Source organism: Aptenodytes patagonicus, chromosome 16, assembly GCF_965638725.1.
Source record: "Aptenodytes patagonicus chromosome 16, bAptPat1.pri.cur, whole genome shotgun sequence".
In the NCBI taxonomy this organism is placed as follows: Eukaryota; Metazoa; Chordata; class Aves; order Sphenisciformes; family Spheniscidae; genus Aptenodytes; species Aptenodytes patagonicus.
The window spans coordinates 3,952,829-3,979,020 of record NC_134964.1 but is presented as its reverse complement, the minus strand read 5'-3'; the positions used below and the strand labels follow the sequence as shown (position 1 = coordinate 3,979,020).

At 36.6% G+C, this 26,192-nt stretch overlaps 1 protein-coding gene across 11 annotated transcripts in view; it reads left to right on the top strand.

Moving 5' to 3' along the window:
* Nucleotides 1–26,192, top strand: part of BPTF (bromodomain PHD finger transcription factor) — a 57,279-nt gene that overhangs the window by 28,985 nt on the left and 2,102 nt on the right. For 3 of the 11 annotated variants that reach the window (XM_076353445.1, XM_076353441.1, XM_076353440.1), the window contains 21 exons: nt 154–289; nt 1,504–1,725; nt 2,031–4,455; nt 4,688–4,812; nt 5,047–5,175; nt 5,473–5,623; nt 6,424–6,547; nt 8,007–8,259; nt 8,691–8,852; nt 9,827–9,975; nt 10,339–10,462; nt 10,994–11,217; nt 12,490–12,712; nt 12,948–13,834; nt 14,587–14,669; nt 16,526–16,751; nt 17,190–17,533; nt 20,924–21,097; nt 21,990–22,182; nt 23,178–23,262; nt 25,157–25,343. In XM_076353445.1, coding sequence (XP_076209560.1) covers nt 154–289; nt 1,504–1,725; nt 2,031–4,455; nt 4,688–4,812; nt 5,047–5,175; nt 5,473–5,623; nt 6,424–6,547; nt 8,007–8,259; nt 8,691–8,852; nt 9,827–9,975; nt 10,339–10,462; nt 10,994–11,217; nt 12,490–12,712; nt 12,948–13,834; nt 14,587–14,669; nt 16,526–16,751; nt 17,190–17,533; nt 20,924–21,097; nt 21,990–22,182; nt 23,178–23,262; nt 25,157–25,343 — 6,626 coding nt within the window. Of the gene's footprint in view, nt 1–153; nt 290–1,503; nt 1,726–2,030; nt 4,456–4,687; nt 4,813–5,046; nt 5,176–5,472; nt 5,624–6,423; nt 6,548–8,006; nt 8,260–8,690; nt 8,853–9,826; nt 9,976–10,338; nt 10,463–10,993; nt 11,218–12,489; nt 12,713–12,947; nt 13,835–14,586; nt 14,670–16,525; nt 16,752–17,189; nt 17,534–20,923; nt 21,098–21,989; nt 22,183–23,177; nt 23,263–25,156; nt 25,348–26,192 lie in introns of those variants that run through there. The other 8 variants (XM_076353442.1, XM_076353444.1, XM_076353443.1 and 5 more) reach the window with 7 other exon arrangements.

The window sequence follows — 26,192 nt, the reverse complement described above, 5'->3', positions numbered from 1 at the left end:
TTATTTCACAAATATATTTCAACTTGCTTGAAAAAGTCTGTAAATTGAAGTTTTTGTTTTGTTTTTTAAAAAATTATCTTAGGTTTTTAAATGGATGTATATGTTATAGTGTAATAGCACCATTAAAACTACTATTTTAAAAATATTTAACAGGTTTGGAAGCAAAAAGGAGAGGAATATAGAGTAACGGGGTACGGTGGCTGGAGCTGGATTAGTAAAACACATGTCCACAGGTTTATGCCCAAACTGCCTGGAAATACTAATGCAAATTACAGAAAGTTGCTACCAAGTAAGTGTCTGCATTGCTTACATTTTTTTAATTACTAACATACTGCTTTTTATTGTTTATTCAGTTAATTATTTGCATGTGATATTTCTTATGTAGACTTTGTTACAAATGGTGTTCCAGAGAAGCTTTTGTGGATTTCTGCTAATCTTTGTCGATATAACCAGTTCAGTTGTCATAAACATTTTTTAGCTACGTTAAATTGTTTCAATTATGAAGTTGTGTGTAATATTTGTACAGCTTTGTATAGCCTTATTTAAATTAAAGATAGATAAAAATCATGTAGATAATCACAAGCAAAAAATAACATCTAAAATATTGGTGTGTATATACACTTCCCCCCCCCTTGACAGAATACTATTAAACAATTTTATCTGGAAACAATAGTTTTATAAGCGGAAAGAAATTTATTTCTCTAGAAAGTTCAGAACACACCTTCTCACTTATTTGTTCCAAGGATTTACATCAAAAAAGAAAAATTTTGCACAGTTGACTCTTAGAATGCATCCTGAACTGTATGAGTCTTATTTATAATAAATTTAATCTTGAGTTTTTCCTTTTAAAATGTAGAAAATGGCAGCCCACCCCATATTGCTATCAAAATTATTTCTTTCCTCACATGTTGATGTAATACTTTCCCTGTTGCTTTTAACTGGATCAAACACAAAATGGATGCCGCTGTTTTTAGTGTTGTCTATATGTTTGTTAAATTAGATTTATTTTGCTTTCTGTATTGCAAATAATAGCCACTACAGTGTTAAGCACAAAGTCCTTTGAATGCTAATGTCCATTCTGGCTTAATTGTAGAAATCAAAATTATTAAAAATTATTTGTGAATTTTCAGAGTCTGAATTAATATGCTCTTAATAGGCTGGGTTTTCAGAAAGTGGTATTTCGTTTCCTGAAAAATGGGGGGGTGGGGTGAGGGGTGTGTGTGTGTGTGTGTGCTTGTTTTGTTTAAGAAAAGCTGAACATGGACTCCTGAAAAAATAATGTAAATGAAACTTTTTTCTCTCTGGTGGGCTTTTAGATATTTTTTTTTATTCAATATTGCACTAAGCTTAATCCATGATGTTACCATTGTATACTTAATTCTATTTCTGAATTTCAGTAATGATACGTGAATTATTTGAGAGGTAAACTAACATACATTAAAATGTAGCAGAGTATAAAAAATATTCTGAATAATTGAAACCATTTGATTAATTTGTTAATAGCAAAGAGCGAAGATGAAAAATGCAACTTGGATAAACGAAAAGGTCCCATTAAGGTAAAAACAGAGAAAGATAGAACAAAGGATTCTCGTGATCTGCAAGCAAAAGACAAAGCAGATGTTTCAGAAACCTTGGAGAAAGTACAAGTGAAAGAAGAAAAGTCACATGAAGAAAAAGTAGAAGTTGATACAATTTCTGAAAATTTAGATCATGCAAAAGACAAAGGTGATATACTTAAGTTTTCTTGTAAAACTAGCTATTCATTACGACGTTGCATGTGTAAAAGCATAGGACCTCAGAAATAACTATTGAAAAACTGTGTAACAGCTTTTCTCAAGACATTTAAAATGTCTCAGTTAAATGATTGCTTATTATCCCTTCTAGTAGTGTCTGAAGTTTTTGTTCCCTTTTTCTTGAAATCTATTAATATGCTAAAAGGTCCATTTGTTTCTTGGTACTTAATGTAAAAATACAGTTTGGTATTCATTGTTAAGGGAACTTACTGATTCAGAGTTATTTCTTCTTCGCAGTGGAAAAAGAAATTGATGGTGAAAATGATAAAGTCATCAAGGAAGAACCTATGGATGTAGACGATGTGAAAATTGAATCCCCCATAAAACATGAGGATAGTCATTGTAAGCTGGATATAATCAATGTCAGCGAGGGATTTCATTTAAGGACTTGCTACAAAAGGAAAGTTAAATCATCAAAATTAGATGGACTGCTTGAGAGGCGAATAAAACAGTTTACACTGGAAGAAAAACAACGTCTAGAAAGGATGAAACTGGAGGCTAGTGCTAAAACAGTAGGCATTCGATCTGTAAGCCCCCAGAAGAACATAGATGAACTAGAAATGAGAAAAGTAAAAGGAGGAAGCCGGTTTGACATGTCTTCCCAAGATCAAACCTATATTTCAGATAAGACCCAAACCGAAGTTGCAGAACAGGACTGCTTGCCAATCAGCAGCATCTCTTGTACCAAAACTGGTGAGCTAGATGAACCCTCTTTGCCTTTGACAAACAGGCTATCGAAAAGAGAAGGCCAGCTACTGGATGAAGACTCACCTCAATCCTCTGAAGGCGAAAGCTCCATTCAGAATGATAGTAAAGAAAACAACCCCGAACCTATGACTGCTGATAAGTGTCAAGGACAAGAAATTCTTGGCGAGTCTGAGAGTTCCTTTGTGGATGGCTTGAAACAAACAAATGCAGAAGGTAGAATCAAATGGGATGTTTTGGAAACAAGCGAAAAACCTTTGAAGCAAAAACTACCTATTACCAGAATATCCCAGCGTGAATGTGAAAACTTAGAGCCGGTGGTAACTGAAAGCTGTAGAAAAGATGCTCTGGCCACTCTTGACAAAACAAATTCAGAAGGGAATTCTGAACAGCAGAGCAAAGATCCAGAAAACAATTGCATGATAAAAGGCCATATTGAACCAATGTCCTCTCAAGAAAGTGAAATGGAGGAAGAAATTGCTCCAGGAAAGACTGAAAGTAAATCTGAAAACAAGATTATATTTCACCAAAAATCAGTTAGTAGAGATCTAGAACCATTTAAAACAGAACTAATTTCTGAAAGAAACCTTGAAAGTCAAACTCTGGAACACATGGATGAAGTAGAAGTTGATGACGATTTACTGAGCTCTAAAGTAACTGAGGCTAATGGTCAAAAGAAAGGTCAGGAACTGAGAGTGGAGACAAGTACCATAAACAAATATCTTGACCAGACAAATCTAAATAGTGTTACTGACAAAAAGAATAATAAAGATGAAGAAACTGAGACAGACTTAGAAAAAGAAAAATCAGCATTTCAAATGAACGGAAAAGACAATGACATTAAAGTATTATCAAATGATGACTGCTTAGTCAAAGATACTTGTGAAACTAAGTCAGGGGGTGATATTGAACCAAAAGTTAATAATATTAATAAATCAATTCCGGAACATGAAATAAAACCATTGACTTTTAAGGAATCTTCAGTAAAACCATTCATGAATGGTGACATCATGATAGAGGACACAAAGGACAAAAATAATGTGGACCCTAAGTCACATCTGCAGAGTTCACCTGAGTTTGAATCTGGAGAGAGTCTTCAGCCACCAGATGAAGTTCCCAAGTATGTGCAGAAAACTGAAGAAAAACAGCTTTCTCCTGAGAGATCTGCCTTTGTTGGCACTACTTCTACGCCAACGCATACTGTCTGTAAAGAAAATAACCTGAATAGTGAAACAGAATCTATGGAAACTGAAGTAATTGAGGATAAGAAAGTTGCTCCATCGCCTGTAACTTCATGTGAGGAATCCAGCTTGAGTAGTGACTTCGCTGATCAGAATGGTGTACAGACATATAAAATGGAAAATATTAATGGAGAAAGTAAAATAAAAACTGTTATTACTGAAGTGACTACCACAACATCAACTGTATCTACAGAATCCAAAACTGTGTTTAAAGTTGCAGAGACTGTGGCTTCTAATGATGAAAAAACAACAGTAGTATCATCTACAGAAAATTGTGCCATATCCACTGTAACTACCACCACTACTGTAACTAAGCTTACCGCTCCAGCTACAGACAGTAACGTTGATGTCATTTCTGTTCAAGAGCATAGTAAAACAGTGGTTACAACGACAGTAACCGATTCACTGACCACCCCAGAAGGCACATTGGTGACTTCCATGACTGTCAGCAAAGAATATTCTACAAAAGACAAAGTGAAGTTAATGAAGTTTGCAAGACCCAAAAAAACTCGTTCTGGAACTGCCTTACCATCTTATAGAAAATTTGTTACCAAAAGCAGTAAAAAAAGCATATTTGTTTTACCCAATGATGACTTAAAAAAGCTGGCCAGAAAAGGAGGGATCAGAGAAGTTCCCTATTTCAATTACAATGCAAAGCCTGCCTTGGATATCTGGCCATATCCATCCCCAAGGCCAACTTTTGGGATCACTTGGAGGTACATACTTTACATTTTTGAGGAAAAGTTTAGGATGTGATTAAATTAATTGAATTTTAAAATACAAGCGGTATACACATTTGTGCCCAAACATGCAAATTTTGCTATTTATTATTCAATCATTTTCTATATTGTTCAATAAAGGTAGAATGGGAAACCTTTGTCCCATTGGTTTGGTTGGGTATTTTAAATACATTTTGATTTTAAAATATAATTAATACTCTATTGTTAGGTACCGACTTCAAACAGTAAAATCATTGGCTGGAGTGAGCCTTATGTTGCGGTTATTGTGGGCATGTCTCAAATGGGATGATATGGCAGCAAAAGCTCCACCTGGGGGAGGAACTACACGTACAGGTATTATTTATTTAAATTTCTGGATTTCTTAATGCAAAAGCTCTTACTATTAAGTTTGAGTATTGCACTCATTCCAAGCATTTCTGTAAAGGCTTGATGTTAGCTACGGCATTTGAATTTTTTTAGTCAACAGTTTGTACTAGCTGCTGTTTCTTTACCTTGAGTATGTTGGGTTGATTGGAGACTTAGCTTTTTGTTTTCTGTTATTAATGTATTGGGACTAATTTGTTGTAGAAACATCTGAAACTGAAATTACAACAACAGAAATAATCAAGCGAAGAGATGTTGGTCCATATGGAATCCGGTCAGAGTACTGCATAAGAAAAATTATTTGTCCCATTGGTGTGCCAGAGGCTCCGAAAGGTATGTTTGTTTATACATTTTTTTTTTTCCCCCCTTCCCATAAGCTCCTACAGAAATTAAGGTAACTGGATCTTTATGTTAATTCAGACCATCAGGGGAGCAAATATAGCTTGACATGAACTATTCATTTGCCTATTTGAAACAAACGACGCATTTAACAAACCAATGCGATTTATCTGAAGCTGAAAGGCCTTCCTGTTTATAAAATGAGACTGAAAGAGACACTAAATCTTGGTTTACACTTTAATTTTGTTTTATGATTGAGCTTAATGTGTGTGTTTTGACTGTTCTCTAAAGAAACTCCAACACCCCAGAGGAAGGGACTGCGATCAAGTGCACTAAGGCCAAAAAGGCCAGAAACACCCAAGCAAACAGGCCCTGTTATAATTGAAACTTGGGTAGCAGAGGAGGAATTGGAACTATGGGAGATCAGGGCATTTGCTGAAAGGTAAACGAACTCAAATGAGCTTTTAAAGGAAGCAGTTCTAATTTGTGTGTGTATGTTACATAGAAGTTCCCACTAGAGAACACAAACTTGGTAGCTACAATCTGTAAAAGTGGATCTGAGTTGCATTTTTACTGTGTCTTTTGGTAATGATAGTCAAGCTTAAAGTTGTAAAGCTAAACTATTTGCTGGTACCAAAACTAATTTATGCAGATCTTACAGATTTGTTAGAACTAATATTATATTAATTTTTCCATGCTTATGAACTAATCACTGTGGTATGCTAAAAGGCTATTACTATAATGCATGGAAAGGCTTTAGCCTACTTTCGGCATGGCTTTAAACAGCATGTATTTAAATACTTCTCTAATACAAAGAAAATGAATGTGTACAAGTAAAGTAAAGGTAAACTCAGCCTGAGAATATTCAAGTCATAAAATGAATGTTTTCAGTATTGCATGCTTAGAGTTGGAACAACATTTTTGAGTCTCTTGGAAAGAATTGTTTTAAATTAATGGTATGATATAGATTGTTTGCAGTCTTGGGTGTAATTATAAATTCCAGTTTTGATTAATGGTTTCCTGTAAGGTGTTGCAATAGTTTAGCATCAGAATATTTCAGGGTTGTTGCATGCAACTTCAGGTTTATTTCAAAATACTTTTAAAGCCATGATGAGTTTTTCAGTGATCTTCAGTCTTGACATTTGTTCTTATAAGAGCAATTAAACTGGATAAAATGAAATCCAGTTTGATGGTTGGATTTTATGTGGTGGTATAACTTACTTTTGGTTGTGTCTTTGGCAGGGTGGAGAAGGAAAAGGCACAGGCAGTCGAACAACAGGCTAAGGTTAGTGAACAGAAGAAGGCAGAGGAATTCAAGGCCCAATTGGAGGCTCAACTAAAACACCAACGATTGGCTGCCCAGCAGGTGGGGGAGCTATTGGTAGTCCCACCTGTCACCAACTATGCACTGGTAGTCCACATGCATTAGAATATGGGAAACAAAGTTTATCCCTGTCTTACACCATTTTAAAAATACTTTCCACCTCCTGTGCAAACTAAGCCATCAAACAATGCTGCTCCTACTGTGTACATTTGTTATTTTGTAACAGGGGTAAGGCAAAGATTTGTTTTGAATTCCGTTTTTTTTTTTCACCTAATTTATAACACTTTAAGAAGGTTTCATTTGTTTTCATTTTAAAAGAAGGCTGAGAAGCACCAATCTTCAGGTAAGGTCAACAGTGTTCTGTGGTGTAATGGAAAGCTGCCTTGGCATATAGCTGACTAGGGAAGACAACTGCGTTTGTTCTTCATGCTTCAATCAAATTGAATCTTTTGATTTTATCCTATCTTAAGTTGGCTGAATGAAACCCATTGATAATTTTTTTTATACAGATAGATAGATACGTATGTATAGATGTGTGTATGTATATAGAAATGTATGCAATTAACATTGGGAAACCCAATCCCATGTTGGTGTTTTACATACGTTATTAAGAATTGTGCTTTTTTCCAATTTACTCCTTTATCATTTCATCTTCCCTGAAGAAAACACATTACTAGTGAATGAGTATTTCTGATTTGTGGGCATTACTGCAATATAATGCTAGCCAAACACTGAAATGTAAATTAATAAATAGAGATATAATTCCAGTAACATAGGGAAGAATGTTAGATTAGTTGGAATTTTTAAAAGAGCTTACTGATACTGTCCCTTCACAAAGTGGCTCTCTAAATTAAATGTACCTTCTTGACAGTTAGAGCACAGAAGGTTGCTGGGTAAGGCAAGGGATTTTGAACCTATTTTTTTTAAGCAAGCTGCAAACTGGATTTACAGTTAAAAGAATAATTTTAAAAATTACATTCTTAATGGTGAAGCAGAATGATACAGTCTTTTTATTATTTTTTTTTCCTGTAACTGGCAGGATCTCAGTGCAGGCAGCTCTAAACTTAAGAATGATAGTAATAAACTCTGTTCATGATGGTGTACTGCTTACTGACATAGATGCAGGCTGTATGCACATGGTCAAAGCCAAATATAGATGGATATTTTTCAAAGTTTTTTTAACCTTTCAGATTAATCTGAGGCTAATTAATAAGTTTTCTTTAAAGTAATATGTGCAGTGAAATTAACATAAGCTGAAGATTTTAAAGATGCTATAAAGGAAAATTTCTGGCTGTGTACTATCAGCAGAGTTGTAGTTCTGCAGGTCAAGGAGTCTTGTACTACAGGGTACGCAAGCAGCCTATTCTTCAATCCTTTACAACTTGAACTAAAAACCTACCAGAGTCCTTCATTTTTCAATACAGGGAAGAGACAACATTTATTTTACAAAATCTGAAAATGCTAATTATCCCTTCGTTTAATTTTTTTCTAAATTCTGTAGAAACGGCTGGAACAGCAGAAGCAGATACCTGCAGCAGGTGTGGCCCCCGCAGTCACTACAGCCAGCAGCACTGCAACTACTGTCTCAACGGCACAGAAAGTTGTGGTAGGCCCTTTAGCGGGCCCAGTCCCCACTGGAACCAAAGTAGTACTTACTACAAAAGTGGGTTCTCCAGCTACAGTAACATTCCAACAGAACAAGAATTTCCATCAGACTTTTGCTACTTGGGTTAAACAAGGCCAATCTTCAACAGGTAAGTAGCCATTAATCATGGAAAGAACATGTAAATAGGATGAACTCCAGCACAGCCCCTACATCTTTTCCAGAATATATAGCATTATTACATTTCTTGTTATCTTTGCTCTTAACTCTCTTGCTAAGTCAGCAGGATACTTCTGAGATAATACCTGTCTAATTTTTCTTTGTTCAGACTTGCTAGGTAGTCTTATTTCTGACCTGTCTCATTTATTACTGACAGTTGTTGTACTAGTAATCATTGATAATGAAAGCATTCTATGCTGTAAAGTACTGTTTCCAAAAAAAGAATCTTTACCAAAGAAAGTATGACGCATTCAAAAATGATTGTAAAAATAATCCTGTAGTTTGCTGTTTCATACTTGAAAATGGTCATTTCATTGACTAATTATTCTGCTCTAAAACTGACTGTTCTGTGTACCTCAATAGCCACTAGCACAGCTGCCACTTCAGCCACAACCATTGCCAGCACAGGGCAGACCTTCCAGATCTCAGGCAGTCCAGTAACGATGGCAGGGAAAGTGATAACTAAGCTGCCACTCCCTGCAAACAGCAAGATTGTTGCCGTCAATGTGCCATCAACTCAAGGAGGTAGGGGAAAGGGAACTGAATTAAAAATGTATGCCAGCTTGCTGATTAATTCTCCATTGACACTATTTTCCCAGTGAAGTAAACTGTGACTTGAAGGGGGAAAAAACATTTGTATACATGCAAGTTTCTAGAGCTTGTTCCCCCTGTATTGCCTATTTGTGTCTGTAGGGGAAAAATGCAAGTTTTTTGCCTATAAATTAGTCTACATTTCATAGTGCAAAATTAGAAGCTTTATTTTTAATAATGTGGAATGAAGCATGCTTTTTTTTCATTATCTAAATTATATGTCAACAAAACAACTTTCTTCACAAAAAAAAAAAGCTGCTGTTCTTAGTTATTAATGCCTGCATCTGCTCTTCACTGATGAGCAAGAGCTTGGCTCCAAACTAAGATTAGCGTTTTTTCTTCTTGCTTCAAGAAGACAACTAATACTTTGAGATTTGTGAATGTATATTGAACAGAAAAGCTCAAGTCTCGGTCTCCATTATACTTGGCATCTGAGGAAATCATGAAGGCTACTAGTTTTGTATTGAAATTTCTTAGGTGGCAGGAAAAGCATTACCCGTTTTCTTCAGCACCACAAGCTTGTAGGTGAAAGGTGTTTAAACTGGTCTCCTACATTTTAAATTAATCAGATTATAGCTTTTAATGGTTGTATAATACTAATTTGTGGCACCGTGTCAATGCAAGGACTTATTTGCAGTTACCATCAAACTGATCTTTATGAAGATTCACTCTTTCCTTAATCTTTTCTAAAATACCTATTTCTTAACTTAAAATGTAGTTGGACTATCAACAACATATAATGCTGCTTCTTTTTACAATATGATAAAGGTTCTCCCAAGAAATGTTGAAAGACTCAAAAGGTGTTCTAGAAACCTGGAGACTGATTTCTAAATGCTACCCTGGAGTTGCATTTACTTCTTTTGCTGGCAATTATGTCATTAATGAATTCTCAATTTTTCTTTAATTAGGTGTTGTTCAAGTTCAGCAAAAGGTATTGGGTATCATTCCATCAACTACAGGTGCAAGTCAAACATTTACTTCATTCCAGCCAAGGACAGCAACTGTAACCATTAGGCCAAATACCACAGGGACGTTAGGAACAACAAGCACTTCACAAGTAAGACTTTCTGATTATTTAATGAAAAAAAATGTGGGTGTATATATTTTAAGTTATTGGCAGATATTAAAAGTTCTGTCTAGTCACTTTTCAATGTTTTTGGCTCATCTCAGCAATAGTGTTTATGGAACCTTTATTCCAAGGAGGTACAACAGTTCCCTCCAGTTGGAAAAATTAATAGTTTAGAGCTTGGTAACCCTTAGCGGTGTGGGCATAGATGAAAAAATACTGGATCTGCTTGCATCTTGTCATTTCTTACTATATTAAAAAAAAAAAAAACAAAAACAAAACAACCAACTTCAGGACATATCCCAGCGGCTTCTTTCACAAGTTTACCTACACTCTCCATTTTGGTGTATGTAGGTAGTGCAAGGGACACCACTCCGCCCTGGCATGACAGTAATAAGGACACCACTTCAGCAGTCAACACTTGGAAAGACCATCATTCGAACACCTCTAGTGGTGCAACAAGGTATTCTTCCAGCCAGTAGGTTCATTTTAATATTTAAATTTCCAGTGTGAAATCCATGGTTTGTTTCTTCATAAATACTTTCTGTATCATATGTCCCAGTGCAAAAATACCTCATTTTGATGCTTGACTTCTAACAAGTGCCTCTTCTGGCTTTTGAATGTGCTGGTTGCGGGCTTTGTCGGTGTTGCTCATCGTTGACACTGGGAAACGTAGTACTTATTTTAAGTCTGTTCATTCGAAAACAAACAAAAAAGTTTAGAATAATTGTGCATTGAGAAAGCCTTTTTTTTTTTTTTTTAAGGCAAGCTAAGTGTTTGAAGTACTCCGTAAGTATGTGAATTGAATTAAAATAGAAGACATTTTGCAGACATTTTTCAGTCAACCACATAGACAAATGGTTTGTAAAGAAAATTTATGTGCGAACTGCAGTTTTTGCTTCACTTGTCTGATTATACACTATTATGGGTTATTGTGACTCGGAGGTTTGCTGTGCTAATGGTTAAAATGTTGGAAATGTGTTTCTTATCACAAATCATTCTTTCACAGGTCAGACACAGCAAGTGGTGACTCAGATAATCAGGGGTCAGCCTGTCTCAACAGCAGTTTCTAGTACTAGCACAGCTTCTTCCAGTGCTGGACAGAAGACCGTCACAAGTCCTGGAACACCACCTCAGCAAATACAGCCACAACCCACGTCGCAGCCCCCTCGCCCTCAGCAGGGACAAGTGAAACTTACTATGGCCCAACTCACGCAACTAACACAAGGACAGGTAAAATATTTTACAGCCTCTGGGCATGAAAATGTGCTAATACTTACGATACATCTTATCAAGCCTTTGGATTTCAGCAGTGTAGTGTATCTGCTCATAAATCTATGTTTCAGCCTTCATTTAGGATGACTGATAGCATAATTACAGACTGAAAGAAGCTTAGATAGTATATGTTACGTTTTAAATAGCTCTTCCTATTGTATTCCCCAGTAATGTAACTAGCATCAGGAAAGTTTAGCAGTATGGAAAAAAGTCTTTGCATTAATAGCAGTAAGGGACATAATTATTTTGTATGGCCTATTTTGTAGACCTTCAGAACATAACGTTCGTTCCTTGTTTTTTGATTTTGTGTGAAGATTTAGTTTTCATTCATGTTATCCAGAGTCTCAGAGGAAAAATTACAGTATCTGGAACTGGAGGAGGAAAAAGTTCTTGCAGCTTCTGCTCAGATCATGAAGGTCTGTTGGCAAAAAATGAATTTAGAGTCAAGCATAGGGTAAAAATAGACTTCTGTGAGTTACCACAATAGCTATTCTTCCAATTATAAATAATATATGTAAATGATTGTAATGTACAGGCTGCTTGTTGCCAGATAAGATTTTTAATGTGGAACAAGACTCAGTTCATTTCCGCACCAAAAGACTCAGAAGGATTTTTGTAGGGACCTTATTCTGTTCTATGGGTTCACAAAATGTGGAGTTCTGCATCTAGGTGTTGGGACAATACCCTACCTTCTCCGTCAGTGAGTTGAGAGTGATGTCATTAGCTGTCTAAGTGTTAGCTTAAGCAACAGAAATTCACAATACGTTACAGACTGAACAGTCGGTCATGAAAGCTCAGAGCTGGGTAGGATCTGATATGCGGTTAGGAAATGTTTTCAGTGCAGAGAACACTTACACAAACTGTTGGGATTCTTGAGAAAGTAATTAATAGTGTGTCTAAAATTATCCATGCTCTGTATTGCTTGTAAACTCTAGGAACAAAGATGTTCCATTGTAGCTGCTTTCTGTCTAGAGTTCTTGTCTATATTTGGATGAAAATATGTGTAACTAATTCCAACCCAGTAATCTGTTGATGATAGAATTGTTGAAAAAGTATTTTAGTATTTCATGATCTCAGATGCTAGTTTTGGATTTTAGGAATATGGTATGTGGTAAAAGTATTGAATTCTGAAATCCAAACCCCTAATTTTTCTGATTTTCAGCGAAGTCTGTCTAAGAAATATATCACTAATACATCAATATTAACCTTTTTTTTTCTTCCTTTTTTTAGGGTGGTAGTCAAGGATTAACTGTGGTAATTCAGGGACAAGGTCAAACTACTGGTCAATTACAATTAATCCCTCAGGGTGTGACTGTAATACCTGGTCCAGGACAACAGCTTATGCAAGCAGCTATGCCAAATGGTACAATTCAGAGATTTCTCTTCACCCCACTGCCAGCAGCTGCTACTACAGCTAGCACAACTACAACAACAGTTTCTACTTCAACCTCAGGTAAGCATTGTTCTGTTCAGCAGAAAAAAACTCTTCAATTTCAGTTGCATGGGAGTTTTTATGCAGTTGGAGATGGTCTGTTATTACAGTAAATTTGTTGGAAGTGTATTATAAGCTTATAAGTCTCTTGAATTTCTGCATAGGGCTTTACAGTAGTTCTGAAAGTTTCAAATTAGTAAGGCTTATAGACATGCCATTTGAAATGAATGGAATAATTGGGTTTTGTCCTTCACAGCTACAGGGGAACAGAAGCAAGCTCTACAGGCACAGCCAACATCAGTGCTGCCGCCAATTCAACCACAGCCTCAGAGTCAGCAGCAAGCCCAGCCTCAGGTGCAGAATCAGAGTACTCAGCCTGTGCTGCTGGCCCAGCCACAGGCACCTCAGCCAGCACTTCAGCCTGAAACTCAGACCCAGCCTGAATCTCAGACTCCAGCATCCGTTGACTCTCCAGTCATACCTGACGCACAGTCATCTAAATCTCCAGTTCAGTCTCCAGCACAGACCCAGGCTCAAGGGCAATCTCCAGTGCAAGTCCAGAGTCAGCCGCAGACTGCAATCCTTCCACAAGGCCAGTCCCAAGTGCAGCCTCAGCAACCAGCTCAGGTGCAGACTACAACCCAACAACAGATTCAGATGCAGCCCCATGCTCCCATACAAATTCAAGCTCAGCTGCAGCAATCACAACCTCAGGTTCAGACTTCAGTCTCAACCCTTCCAACTACTCAAAGTTTAAATCAGGTTCCTGTGCAATCCCCAACTCGTCCTCAGCTGCAACTTCAGCAGCCTCCAACAAAAGTTATTACAGTGCCTCAGCTTCAGCAACAAGTCCAAGTTCTCTCTCAGCTTCAGTCACATGTTGTGGCTCAGATACAAGCCCAACAAGGCAGTGTGCCCCAGCAGATCAAGCTTCAGTTACCTATTCAGATCCAACAAACTAGCCCAGTACAGGCTCACCAGATTCAGAATGTGGTAACAGTTCAAGCAGCTAGTGTTCAGGAGCAGCTGCAGAGAGTTCAGCAGCTCAGGGAGCAGCAACAGAAGAAAAAGCAGCAACAGATAGAAATTAAACGTGAGCACACCCTTCAGGCTTCTAATCAAAGTGACATTATCCAGAAACAGGTAAAGTTAACAGAAGGAAATTAAAACTTAATTAATGAAACAAATCTCATTTTAAATGCCTGTTCTTGTTAACAATGTTAATACATTTGATAGGCAGTTAATTTGATTCTTTCAAAGTTAGTGCACGATTGCTTTTGGCAATTTAATTAAATACTCTAAGTTAATTCAGCACCTCAAGTCAATTGTACCATGTTCGCAGTCTTCTGGCACCTTGATTCAACTTACCACTAGCTGCTGGGACAATATATCTTTATTCTCAGTTCAGGACAGATAGGTTATAGATAGGAGAGCTGATGTTCAGAACACATGTACAGTACTTTCATTGCCTGCTATAGGAAACTGAGGTTTCAAAGAGGTATCTGAAATGTAATGCTGTTGGATGGCTGCGGGGCTTAAAAAAAACATATATAAAATAGACTCTTACCATTTTTTAAAATAAAACAACCAGTCACTGAAGAAATACTGTCAATTTACATTTAGTCCCTAGGTTTAAACTCGACATAAGCAAAATATCCTACTCTATGTGGGCAGTGGAGGTGGTGTTAATTTTCAATTTAATTTTCAATTTTCAAATAATTGCTTTAAACAAGCACTGCCCCCCTGATAAAATCAGTTTTAGTTTGTCACTTACTGAAATAAATAACACTTTAACTTCTTCTTTAACTTAGGAAATGTCCTGGTTCTCCCAGTAATATTGTGAAATACTGGCTAAAGTTTTCATATTTTATTTTGGATTCTGTATCATCCTGCAGGTGGTTATGAAACAGAATGCTGTCATAGAACACTTGAAACAGAAGAAGACACTGACTCCAGCTGAGAGGGAAGAAAATCAGAGGTGAATATGCATCATAGTGCATCTTTAGATGTGAAAGTTTTACATTTATAACATCTTTTAATGGTGGTATGATAAAACATTGGTTTGTAAAAACCTGCATAAAGAAATTTTTCTATTTTAAAATTGGTTAAAGTAACACTCAAAAGTAACTTTCATAATGATGTTCTTAACTTTAAGTAATTGAATCTTGTATATTCTCAATTTTTTGATTATATGTTTTTAAAGTGAAATGTTGTATTGCATGTGCTTGGAGCTAGCCGCAGTTTTTAAATTTCAAGGTAAAAGCCATCCTTAAAGGAGCACTGAATGGAGAATTAATGGTTCTGTTGCAGAAAAGCCTGGTTTTTGTTTGTCCTTTGTAATGGCAGTTTATTTCCATTCTTGTCCATGGTACCTCCCACTCTACAGAAGGAACTGAAGAGTTGGAAGATAGTGCTATTCAACAAACTCGATTTTATGCTTGAAGCTGCTAAACACAAATTTGGAGCATTTGTCATTTGTCTTGGGGTTATTTTGACTCCTTTTCACTCATGCAGTTGCTTCAATTGGATAATCACAAGTGTGTGTTGTCAGATAGTAAGAAAAAGAATAGTGTTTTTTATAAAAGTTTGATCATCAAATCAGAGTACAAGCTTAGTTGGTTACAGCAGTATCACTAGGTGCTGCTCGCTTAATGTTGATAATGGCATAAAGGATAAGAGGTATTGTCATATACTCTTCATTTAATGGCACCAGACAGCCAAACTGGTATTTAGGCTGACAGAAGTCCAATTAAAAAAAAAGAGTTCTAGCTAGCTTGATTCATGGTACAGCTGTCTTTCCTTCTCACTGATATTTTTTTCTTCTCCAAAAATCTTACCTGGTGAAAAAACAGACTAAACCGAGTAGCTGTAGTGCAGGTAAGAAGAGCAAAGTAAACAAAATTGTATAGCCATACAAAACAGCTAGCATATTACATATGTGATCAAAATACAGATGGTATCAAAAGACAGTGTGTCTGAGCCTAAGACTACAGAGTTAGTAGAAGCTCCTTGTCCCGGCCATTGCTATTTTGTTGTTTGCTTTCAGCTCATATGTCAACGGGAGTTATTTTTCATGGTCACTCTGGCAACAAGAAGCATTTAGTTTTCTAGTGGGTTTGAAATAGAATGGGAAGGGAAAAGTAAATTCAGAAGAACCAAAATACGTTTGTTTTCTAATTGAAATATAAAGCTAAATAAATGACAATTGCAGAACAAGTGAGCAGGAAAAGAGATTTATAGTTGAATGTGCAGCAAGCAGATGAAAAATTAATCCTGAGTTCTCATTAGTGAAGAAATTGGGAACTGGTTTTTAGTGAATTCTATACACTGAAAAATATTTGTCAGTCCTTATGCCAAAACACAAAAACTTAGTAATATTTGGTGGTCACTGGAGGGTGGAAATGTATGTTTTAGAAGAAGTTACAGGCTTCCAATTTGCTTTCATCCTACATCAGAATAAACGAAATCCAGCTCTTTCAAACATGTTTGTGGAAACTGAATTGAGTGAAAATACCTCTCATTGTACTAAAGCCCAAGCTTTGTTAGCAGTTTTATAGGGGAAGGGGAGGAATGGTTAGTACTCAGACCAGTTAAATGAAATTGGGACTGGCCCTCTTGAGCCTAACTAGGGACTTGATCTCTCCCAGTGGTGTTCTAGTAAATAACTATGAGTGGGAGCAATGTGTGTTACTAAATTTCCCTTGTACGTCTTAAGAAATGTAGTAATTTAGCTTGCAACTTGCAGAGACTGGAGAGTTTAAATGATTCTGCATTCTCCACTGGGATGAAATAGGCAGCTCAGCACAATGTACTTTTTCTTTATTTCTTCCCCAGAATGATTGTGTGCAACCAAGTGATGAAATATATTCTGGATAAGATAGACAAAGAAGAAAAACAGGCAGCTAAGAAACGAAAGCGAGAAGAGAGTGTAGAACAGAAGCGTAGTAAACAGAATGCTACTAAGCTCTCAGCTCTGCTTTTCAAGCATAAAGAACAGCTGAAAGCTGAAATACTGAAAAAAAGAGCACTTCTGGACAAAGATCTACAAATTGAAGTGCAGGTAAGGACAGTTATTCTCAAAGACTAATTGATTTTAAGCTGGGGAGAACATTTCTGTGTTAATCTTTAATTTATCTGTTTGCTCAGTGAGATTTTAAGGAAAGATACAGGAAGTAGTTCTGGTTGTGGATGCATGGATCTCTGCGAAGCTAGTATATGTCCTTTTTATGCTTCTTGTTTGACATCTGGACTGAAATTACCTTGTTTCCTGAAATGGCTTCTGATCAATTACAGGCCAGTGGGTCATAGTAGGCCAAGAGTGTCATCCCTTAATGTTATGTGAATTGTAGGTTAAGCACGTTAAAAACTTTGCATATTTAAATGGCTTTAATTGTTTTCTTTTGGTTAAGCATGGGGACTTATGTCTGGATTTTAATCCTGTCCTGGAATAATCATATGAAGTGCCTTCCTCTCTATTTATTCATTTAATATACTTCAGGAGGAGCTAAAGAAAGACTTGACTAAAATTAAGAAAGAAAAAGAAAAAGCCCAGGCAGCTGCTGCTGCCGCTGCAGCTGCTGCAGCCGCAGCTGCAGCTGCTGCACCACCACCACCACCGCCACCACTGCCACCACCACCACCACAGCAACATGCAGCCAGCGTCACCTCCTCCTCCACCACAGTCCCAATGCCCGTATCCTCCCAGAAGAGAAAGCGAGATGAGGAGAAAGATTCGTCAGCTTCCAAGTCCAAGAAAAAGAAAATGATTTCTACTACCTCAAAGGAAACAAAGAAGGACACAAAGCTTTACTGCATCTGTAAAACGCCTTATGATGAGTCTAAGTGAGTAGTGAATGCCGTAGCCTTTTACTGTGTATTCTTAGCTTTAGGTTTAGTATTTAGCTGTTAGTGCAAGGTAGTTCTAGAATTGGAGATATAGTATCAGGTGTTACTGCAGTGATCACTAAGGTATAAAGAATAAAGTCTCTGTTTTCCACTAGCAGTTACAAAACTATTAACATACTTGATTTATACTATTAATGTACGTGATTTATATTTTTACCTGTTTGCATGTTTCCATTGTATGACCTTTCTGTCTCACATGCACATACTCTTTTCTTTTTTTTCCTCCGCTCTGTTACTCTTTCTTTTGCCGTTTTGCCTCTGCCTCGGAAGCAAGTGACAATTTGGTTTGAGCAGTTTCTTGTGAACGAGTAGCTGATGTTCTTTAGAAATAGCTTTGGTACCGTCTTCCAATAAATTACTTTTTTTTTGTAAGTCAATAGCCAGTAAAGGGGGTTCCAAGTTGCTGGACTGCAGTTCACTTTGGACAATGTTTCAGGTAGAAACGGTTTCCATGTGTTATAATTTACATCCCAGGGTTGATAAAAAATGAATATGTAAGCATTTGACAAAGTGAAAACTGCAGTTCTCTGTAGTTTGATTCTGACTGTGAATGAGGAAAAATATTTACACTACGTACAAAGTTTGTGAAGAAATTTAGTAAGTGGTGGAGTGGAAGATTCAGTGGATTGCAGGGGGATAGTGTTATGCGTTCCTGCTTAAGCTAGAAGTGACTAACATCAGTAGTTAGTAATGGTTAACATCTGATAGCTGTGTAGAGATGTATGTAAAATAAATTTGACTTCAGACCAATTCCAAGTGAGTATGTATCTGCTCAACAAGTGACAATACCAAAAAGTATTAATTGGTGTCATTTGGTGGTGGTTTAAATACCGATAACAGAAAGAAACCATCGAGGTGGAGTAGTGGTTTCACTCCAGTAATGGTTCTTCATTTCAAATTTAGGGCCAGGACTAGAGGATCTCTTGAGGTTCCTTCTAGCCTTTTATTTTTTTAATTTTTTTTTTTTTTTAAATGAAGTTGAGGTCTTTGGGGTTTTTTCGCCTCGGTTGTTCAGTAGTTCTGACCATTACACCATTACATCAGTGTGGGAAATTGGACTGCTCTCTGTGCTGCCATCACTGTAGAAATAGCAGACTTCTGATGCCCCGGTTGTTAATTCACTATGACTTCTAAGGGATGTCACCTATCTCACTTGAAGAATGTTGTGTTAGGTTTTCTGTCATCCACTAAACTTAGGAGGATACCCTGTTCTCATTTTGTTGTGATACCAAACAAAAAGGTCTGTGTGTTACTGCTTCTGTTGTTAGTAAGCGATAGAACTGTCACAAAAATGAGATGAGATGAACAAATTCTGCGAGCAAAAGGATTTGATTGTCAGAATAACTTCCTCTGTTGACTCCAGTGGACATTTGAGTAAGCCAATGAAAAAAGTAGTCATAGAGTGAATTTTGGTAGCCTGAATCGAGAACTGTGCTTAAATCCACAGAATAAAACTTGAAGAAAATAAAATGTTAATAACTTAGTAGTATCCTTAGCAATATGATTCAGTTCTGCTGCTTTGCTTTTTGTGAATTCTAAATTTTATGTTCTTACAAATGATGACTGTACTGTTGAACTACATTATCCTTTCACTATTTGGAAAGGGATTAGTCAAGTCTTAAAACAGTTTTTGGGTAAACTTTTTTTTATTTGCATATATATATATAGGCATCAGATACTCCTCTTTGTGCTGGTGTCTCTTTTCTATTTCAGAAAAGAGAGATGTGCTGCTTGAAAAGCTAATTTGTGGTATATTATGAATACCCTATGCATTTTTTAGTATGTAGTAAATCCTCAAAAGTCATTCTGCATTGTGTATTTTATTGCAAATCTTTTATGCTCAGTTCTCATTTGTGATACTCCAGGGTTGTAGGGACTTGCTCATACTGTTTTCGAGGATGGTCAGTAAGGGTATCCTTCTAAGATTCCTACTTAGATTCCAACTTACTTGTTAAAGCATAACGTGACGCCTATTCCACATTCTAGTGGCAAGGTTTAGCATCTATATGTAGACATAAATGTACTTCCAGATCACCAGGAGCAAACAGACACAGTCCCTCTTGGGAAGAGGACACAGGCTGAATCGTTGTTGATGGTTGTCAGAAGGAGCTATATCTGTCCATTCTTTATGGAAGGTTGGGTTGTGCAATTTTTTTTTTTTATTATTTTTTTTTTTTTAGGATTTGTCTGACTGAAAATTAAGAGAAAAGGCAGGATCTGAGTATCCAGGATATATGCAGAGGCCTAAGAAATTAGAGATGCTTGTTTTGTGGAGCATGTGCTAGTTACTGTCCTGTTGCTAGTGTGTAGTGTCCAGTGGATGGTGCTGGCAGACTGACAGGCTGGGATGGCAGTACTTCATGCAGCAGCACATGGCGGGTGGTTGGTGGTCTCCGAAATCTAGGAAGGTTGAGGTTCTGAGTCGGCTTGCTTTTGCTTAGGCAGAGAGAATGGATGTGTAACTTCGCCCATCTGGTTGATTGTCACTAGTCATAGGTATGTTTTGAGATATCCATGCACAAAATGTCAAACATCCTTGCATAATATTTTACAGTTTTGTCACATCATTCTGTGCAAGGTCCCATTCACATGATTCTGTACCTGGTTCCCTTCACTTTGTGTCATACCATATCTGGTTCCGTCACATAGCTGTGTCTGAGAGTAGACATTATTCTCTGAAGAATGGTCCACTTTCCAATTTGTTGCAATTTTGAGTAGTTTAATATCTGTTTTTCAGTGCCCCCACCCTCCCACCCCCCAAAAAAATTAAAATTACGACAACCATGTCCTGACCCAATTTTCTTTCGTATCATGTTATACCAATATGTATTCTACACATGGCTGGTATGCATGTTCTTCGTAGTATACTTGTAACTCCTAGTTGGTGTTTGCGCTTTGCTTTTGTTTTTTAAATTAACTGAGACCTACATTTTCAAATCTTAAGGAAACATTTCAGTGGCTTTTGAGCTACGGTTTTGAAAATGTAAATCTTTTTCTTTGGCCTTGTCTTTTTGTGCCTTTTACAGTTTTTCACACACACATTGGAGACATACATTTTTAGCCCAGTTTTGTCAAAGTCTGGTTACATATTGATGTGCATTTTAATGAACTGTCAATTTAAAATTGACCCAAGTGACCTTACTGACAGTATAGCTGCAGCATGAGATGTTAGTTTGTAAGGATAGAATGCTAGGAAGCAGGGAAACTGAGACAGAAAATTGAAGAAAGTAGGCCAGCAAGAAAGTGCATCAGAGGGAAATGCAGGGAAAAGTGCCATGCCATTTGAAATGACAATTACATTGTCATTTTCATTGTGAATACTTTTAGGTTCTATATTGGCTGTGATCTTTGTACTAACTGGTATCATGGAGAATGTGTTGGCATCACAGAAAAGGAGGCTAAGAAAATGGATGTGTACATCTGTAATGATTGTAAACGGGCACAAGAGGGCAGCAGTGAGGAATTGTACTGTATCTGCAGAACACCTTATGATGAGTCACAGTGAGTTCTGATAAGAACCTCTTATTTAATGTTTAGGTAGCAAACTGCTCTGACTGTGGTTACCTGTTCCTTACAAAGAAAAAAGAAGTTATTCTGCATATGTTCTATTCATTCGTAATACAAATTGCTTTTCAGTAATTGTCTTCCTCTCCAAAACGTTTCTATACAGTAAATGTTGAGGAAAAGTGAAGTTTTCAGGGTGGTCAAAATGTGTTGGGTTTTTGTTTGTTTGTTTTGTTTTTTAAAAAACAACACCATGTACTTTAAATTGGGATTGCTTTTTTTTTTAAATTATTTTTTTAACAAGGGATGGTTAGAAAGATTAAAAGACAAATGTAGTATTTAGTGGATTTTTTGTGCTTTAGTCTGATCTGGATAGAAAGCATAATTCTAGCATGGGGGGTATATAGCTGGTATCTTTTACTGTAAGGCTTTGTGTCTTAGAATACCCCTTCTGTATTCAACTACAAGACTGAAGCTTCCATATGAAAAATGTTTGTATGGAGTGAAACAAGAGCCCTAGCCGTAGTCCAGTTTGCGCAAAACGTATCTTGAATTGTTTTAGAGTACTGGTTGGGTGAGACTTCTGGCCTTACACTGCTCTTTTCAACTCTAAAGCAGACGAATGGTTTTTGAAACCTTGATTGCTTGAAAGTGCCTAGTATAAAATTTAGGAACTAATTTTGAAATGGTCTGTAATTTAGCCTGTTTGTAAATACAAAAGCAGTTTGAATAGTGTAATCAGAATTTGTCAGTCTGAAATATCACATTACACTGTTGTATTTAATCATGCCAAATATCTGCTTGTGTGCAGGGGATTGCAGGTTTATGAATTTAAAAGTAACCTTTAAATTAAATAGATCAAGTCACTAAATTTTTTGGGATCTTGCAGATTTTACATTGGCTGCGACCGATGTCAGAACTGGTATCATGGGCGCTGTGTTGGCATTTTACAAAGTGAGGCGGATCTCATTGATGAATATGTGTGTCCACAATGTCAGTCCACAGAAGATGCCATGACTGTACTCAGTCCACTAACTGATAAAGATTATGAAGGTTTAAGAAGAGTACTACGTTCCTTACAGGTGAGAACAAGGACCGCAGCTAAGTGGAGCACTTTATAGGACGTATCTAGTGGGTCTTGGTGTAGGTTTTGATTTCTCTTCCAGTTGTTTGAGACTTTTTTTAAAAGGAAATAGCAAAGCTTTTTTTTTTTTGGTGAGAAATGCTTTGTCAGCTGCAAACTTGATTGGCATTATTGTGCTGAGGGATATTTACAATAATTAGTATATCACTGCTGCTAAGTTAGTGAAACTAAACAATCTCTTCAGTGGAAGGCTTTTAAAGGAAGCAGGTTTACGTAGAATACCAAAAGGCAGAGCGGTAGCCTAACTGCACAGGATGTAGAAGGTGCAATGATCTGTTCTCAGATTAGTTTTCTATGACTTCTGATGTACACTTCTGTACTTTAATCTCAGAGTTATTAGACTTCAATAGTCTTCTCACAGAAAGTCGTTATCAGCATGTAAATGATGGCATCCTGATAATAAGAATTACATCACTGTCTGTTATAGTATATTTCTGGTTTATCTGTCACTCCCAAATACAGTTTCTGTAAAGAAATTTCAAGAATTTTGATAAAATAATTGTGTGGTAACAGAAATCCTCAAAGAGTAATATTTCGCATTGTTCTACATTTTACAGACATTTATGAAAACAAATTAATTCTAGAGTACTTGAAAGTGAAAACAGTGGCCCATTTCTAGGTGTGAAGTACCAAGCACTCTTAGTAAATTCATTACATGCTTTTCGATGCAGCCTGTTTAGCGCAGTATCCTGTTATGTCTGAATTTCACATTGTTTCCTGTTTTGAAGACCCAACTACTCGGTCATTGACATTGAGGTTTAACACTTTAGACAGTCATTAGATGAGAAAACTAGTTACCTTTTCATGTAACACTGCACTTCTTCCTTAAGTTCAATTCTAGACCCCAACAGATAAAAGTATAATGAAAATGTTTAGCTACTAAATAGGGCTAATTTAAATTAATTTTTCTTTGTAATTGTGTTTTCCTGACAGGCTCACAAGATGGCATGGCCATTCTTAGAACCAGTAGATCCCAATGATGCACCAGATTATTATGGTGTTATTAAAGAGCCAATGGGTAAGTGTTTCTGAGCAATAGCATGAGTGAGTGAATGAATTTGGGGGTTTGAATATCAAATTCATTACCTGCTGACCACCTCTATCCAGGGATCTTAAAGATATGTTTTGCAGAATACACAGTTTTTGCAGTCAGGCAAACTGAGGCAGGGTGATTGCTCATTGATATATTTAGAAGTTCACGAGGGTTAGTATATCTACTTCTAGGCTGACTCGTACGCTGTTGGTCTAATGTATAAAATGTGAAATTTGGTGCAGCAGTAGGACAGAATTCTTGTTTTCAAACTACTTTACTTTTTTTAAAATTTACTTAAAGAGGACAATTTTGCTATGTTTTGCTTTGCTTGCGTTTTTTTCTGTCTTTGTGCATTGGTTCCTCCTACAAAGCGTGGGGTATGTACTCTAGAGTTTGAGGAGGAAGTGGTGCTAATACAGTTAAGTGTGACATGCAACTTAAGATGGAGTTTAGAATTATCTTCATCTGACTTGATAGTATACTAAACTTTGTATTATGTAATTTGTCTTTAACACTATGTGAACAAGAATCATTTCAAATGTGTACGTGGGGGAAAGTGGAAGAGGAGATGCTGCAGCTTTACAGTGTTTTAATCTGATCTTACTTGACCTTACCAGTTAGCTAGGCATAAGCTAGATCAACACATGAATGTGAAACTCTTAGGAAAATCAACCTCCTGCAAGAAATGGTGTTGCTAAATGTTGTTTCTTCCCTTCCAGTTATTGAACCACTACCTTTTCATATGTCTAAATGAGAGCTAGTGTATCATTTGAGTTTTCCCACCTACTCTTTACTGATCCTAGAAATAGGAAAGTTAAAGTTAGTATCTTGGCAAAATTGTAGTATGTTGACTGAAAATAATATTTTGCTTAGAAATTGTGCCCTTTTCTGTTCCAAAGTTTTTTGATTGTGCTGTTATGAAAATGCTAAATAACTCCTATTCCATAATTGATGGGTTACGGTTTATATGGAAAGCTCAAATAATAATATAATTAAGCATATAATGATTGAATGAGGTAAATAAGTGCGTTTAGCTCTTTCTGACTTAACTAGCAGGAAAATACACTTGTAAGTACAGAAGTAAATATATATATGTAAAATACACTAGGTAATCCAGGCCCATCTGTGTTTGTTTTCACACATTCTGGCATTACTGGCATTTCAAAGCAAGCAGTTTAAGGGCATTTTCCAAGGGCAGGTCATCGTTTTTCCAGCTAAAAGTGCCGCTATACATTTAGACAGCTGTATTTATAATTGGCAGTTCTCATTCCTCTCCCTCTTTTTAATTTACATTTGCATTAAAAAAGGACAGTTAACTGCTCTACTTCACCATGCCAGTCTCATTAATGTGTCTAGTCGGTAAGAATGAGAGCGCTAGCATTTTGCATGATCCTGCACTTGAAATCTTTCATCTGTGCCATGTGGTAATGTGCATATGCCCGTGAAAATTGGTAATGCGTTCAAAGCAAGTCATGAATTCAAATAAAAAATAATCAGAAGGTTTAGATAGCTGTTAGATGTACACATATGACTCTTGGTCTCAGTGAGGGCTGTAAAGAAAATAAAGTACAAATAACTGAATCCAGATCGTCTGACACTTTTTTTTTCCCCTTAATTTGTTCAGAAAAAGCAAATAGCTTCCTGCAAAGACCCAGGTTTTCCAAGGTCACTTTGGTATTTGCATTTTAATTTAGCTGCACACAACATATTCACGCATAACTGTTTATTCTGAAGGAGACCTACTGGTGTCACCACCTCACAACCAGCATTCTTGGAAAAGCAACTAACCTAGATAGGATTTGTTTCCCACAGTCTGACAGTGTGAACTTCTGTTGAGGATGAAAATGTCTCATTTTAATAATCTTTGGTTTCTTTAAAGACCTTGCCACCATGGAAGAAAGAATACTGAAACGTTACTACAAAAAGGTCACGGAGTTTGTGGCAGATATGACCAAAATTTTTGATAACTGTCGTTACTACAATCCAAGTGACTCCCCTTTTTACCAATGTGCAGAAGTTCTTGAATCATTCTTTGTACAGAAACTAAAAGGATTTAAGGCAAGCAGGTAAGCTAAAGTGTTCCTAATCATAGGTGTTCTGTTGTCCCCTCAAGTCTGCTTAATGCTTTTAGAAGCTTACCTTGCATCCATACAGGGATTTGCCTCTCCGTGCACTTTCCTGGACAACTGCTTTTCTTTTAAAGGGGGGGGAAAAAAAAAAAAAACTGTTCTATAACAGCCAGCTGTCATTTTCTGTCAAAATTAAGGCTTAAATATGATTTTGTGGAGGTTACTTTGTAGTTTTTCTTCAAAATGCAAATTTGGGCAGTATCATCAATGTAGAAAATTTGAATGACACTTTTAAGTCATTGCTGCAGAAAACTTCATGAGAATTATTTCTGATCAGGACAAATACTGTGTTCTGAGTTCTGATAATGTTCTGCTGTGCAGTAAATACTTTTCAGATGCTAGAAAGAGACAGTCCTTCCATGAAGCTTATAATCCCACGAAAGAAATTAAAATACTTTTATTTTTTACTACTTCTCTCATCTTTTTATAACTTGCCATATTTGAAACAGAGGGAGTAAGTAAGGTTTAAAATAGGATATGGAAAACTAAACACAATTCAAAATTTACTATTTAAAATTAAACTTTCTTTTTAAATGTTTTTCTCTAGAAGAATCGATGTAGAATATTTCCCTAACGTAGACATTCCTGAAAAAGAATATGCAACTCTACTACAAATTTTTCTGTTGCTTGCCTATTCTGTCTAGTAGCACGTACATGGGAGTTGCATGGCACTAGTCAAATTATAACGTGGCATTTCGTACAGCTGTTCCTAAAACCAGCTTACTCGAAACACCAATGGAGTGTACAGATTTCTCCTGTATCACTGCTGTATTCCAACATAAGCCA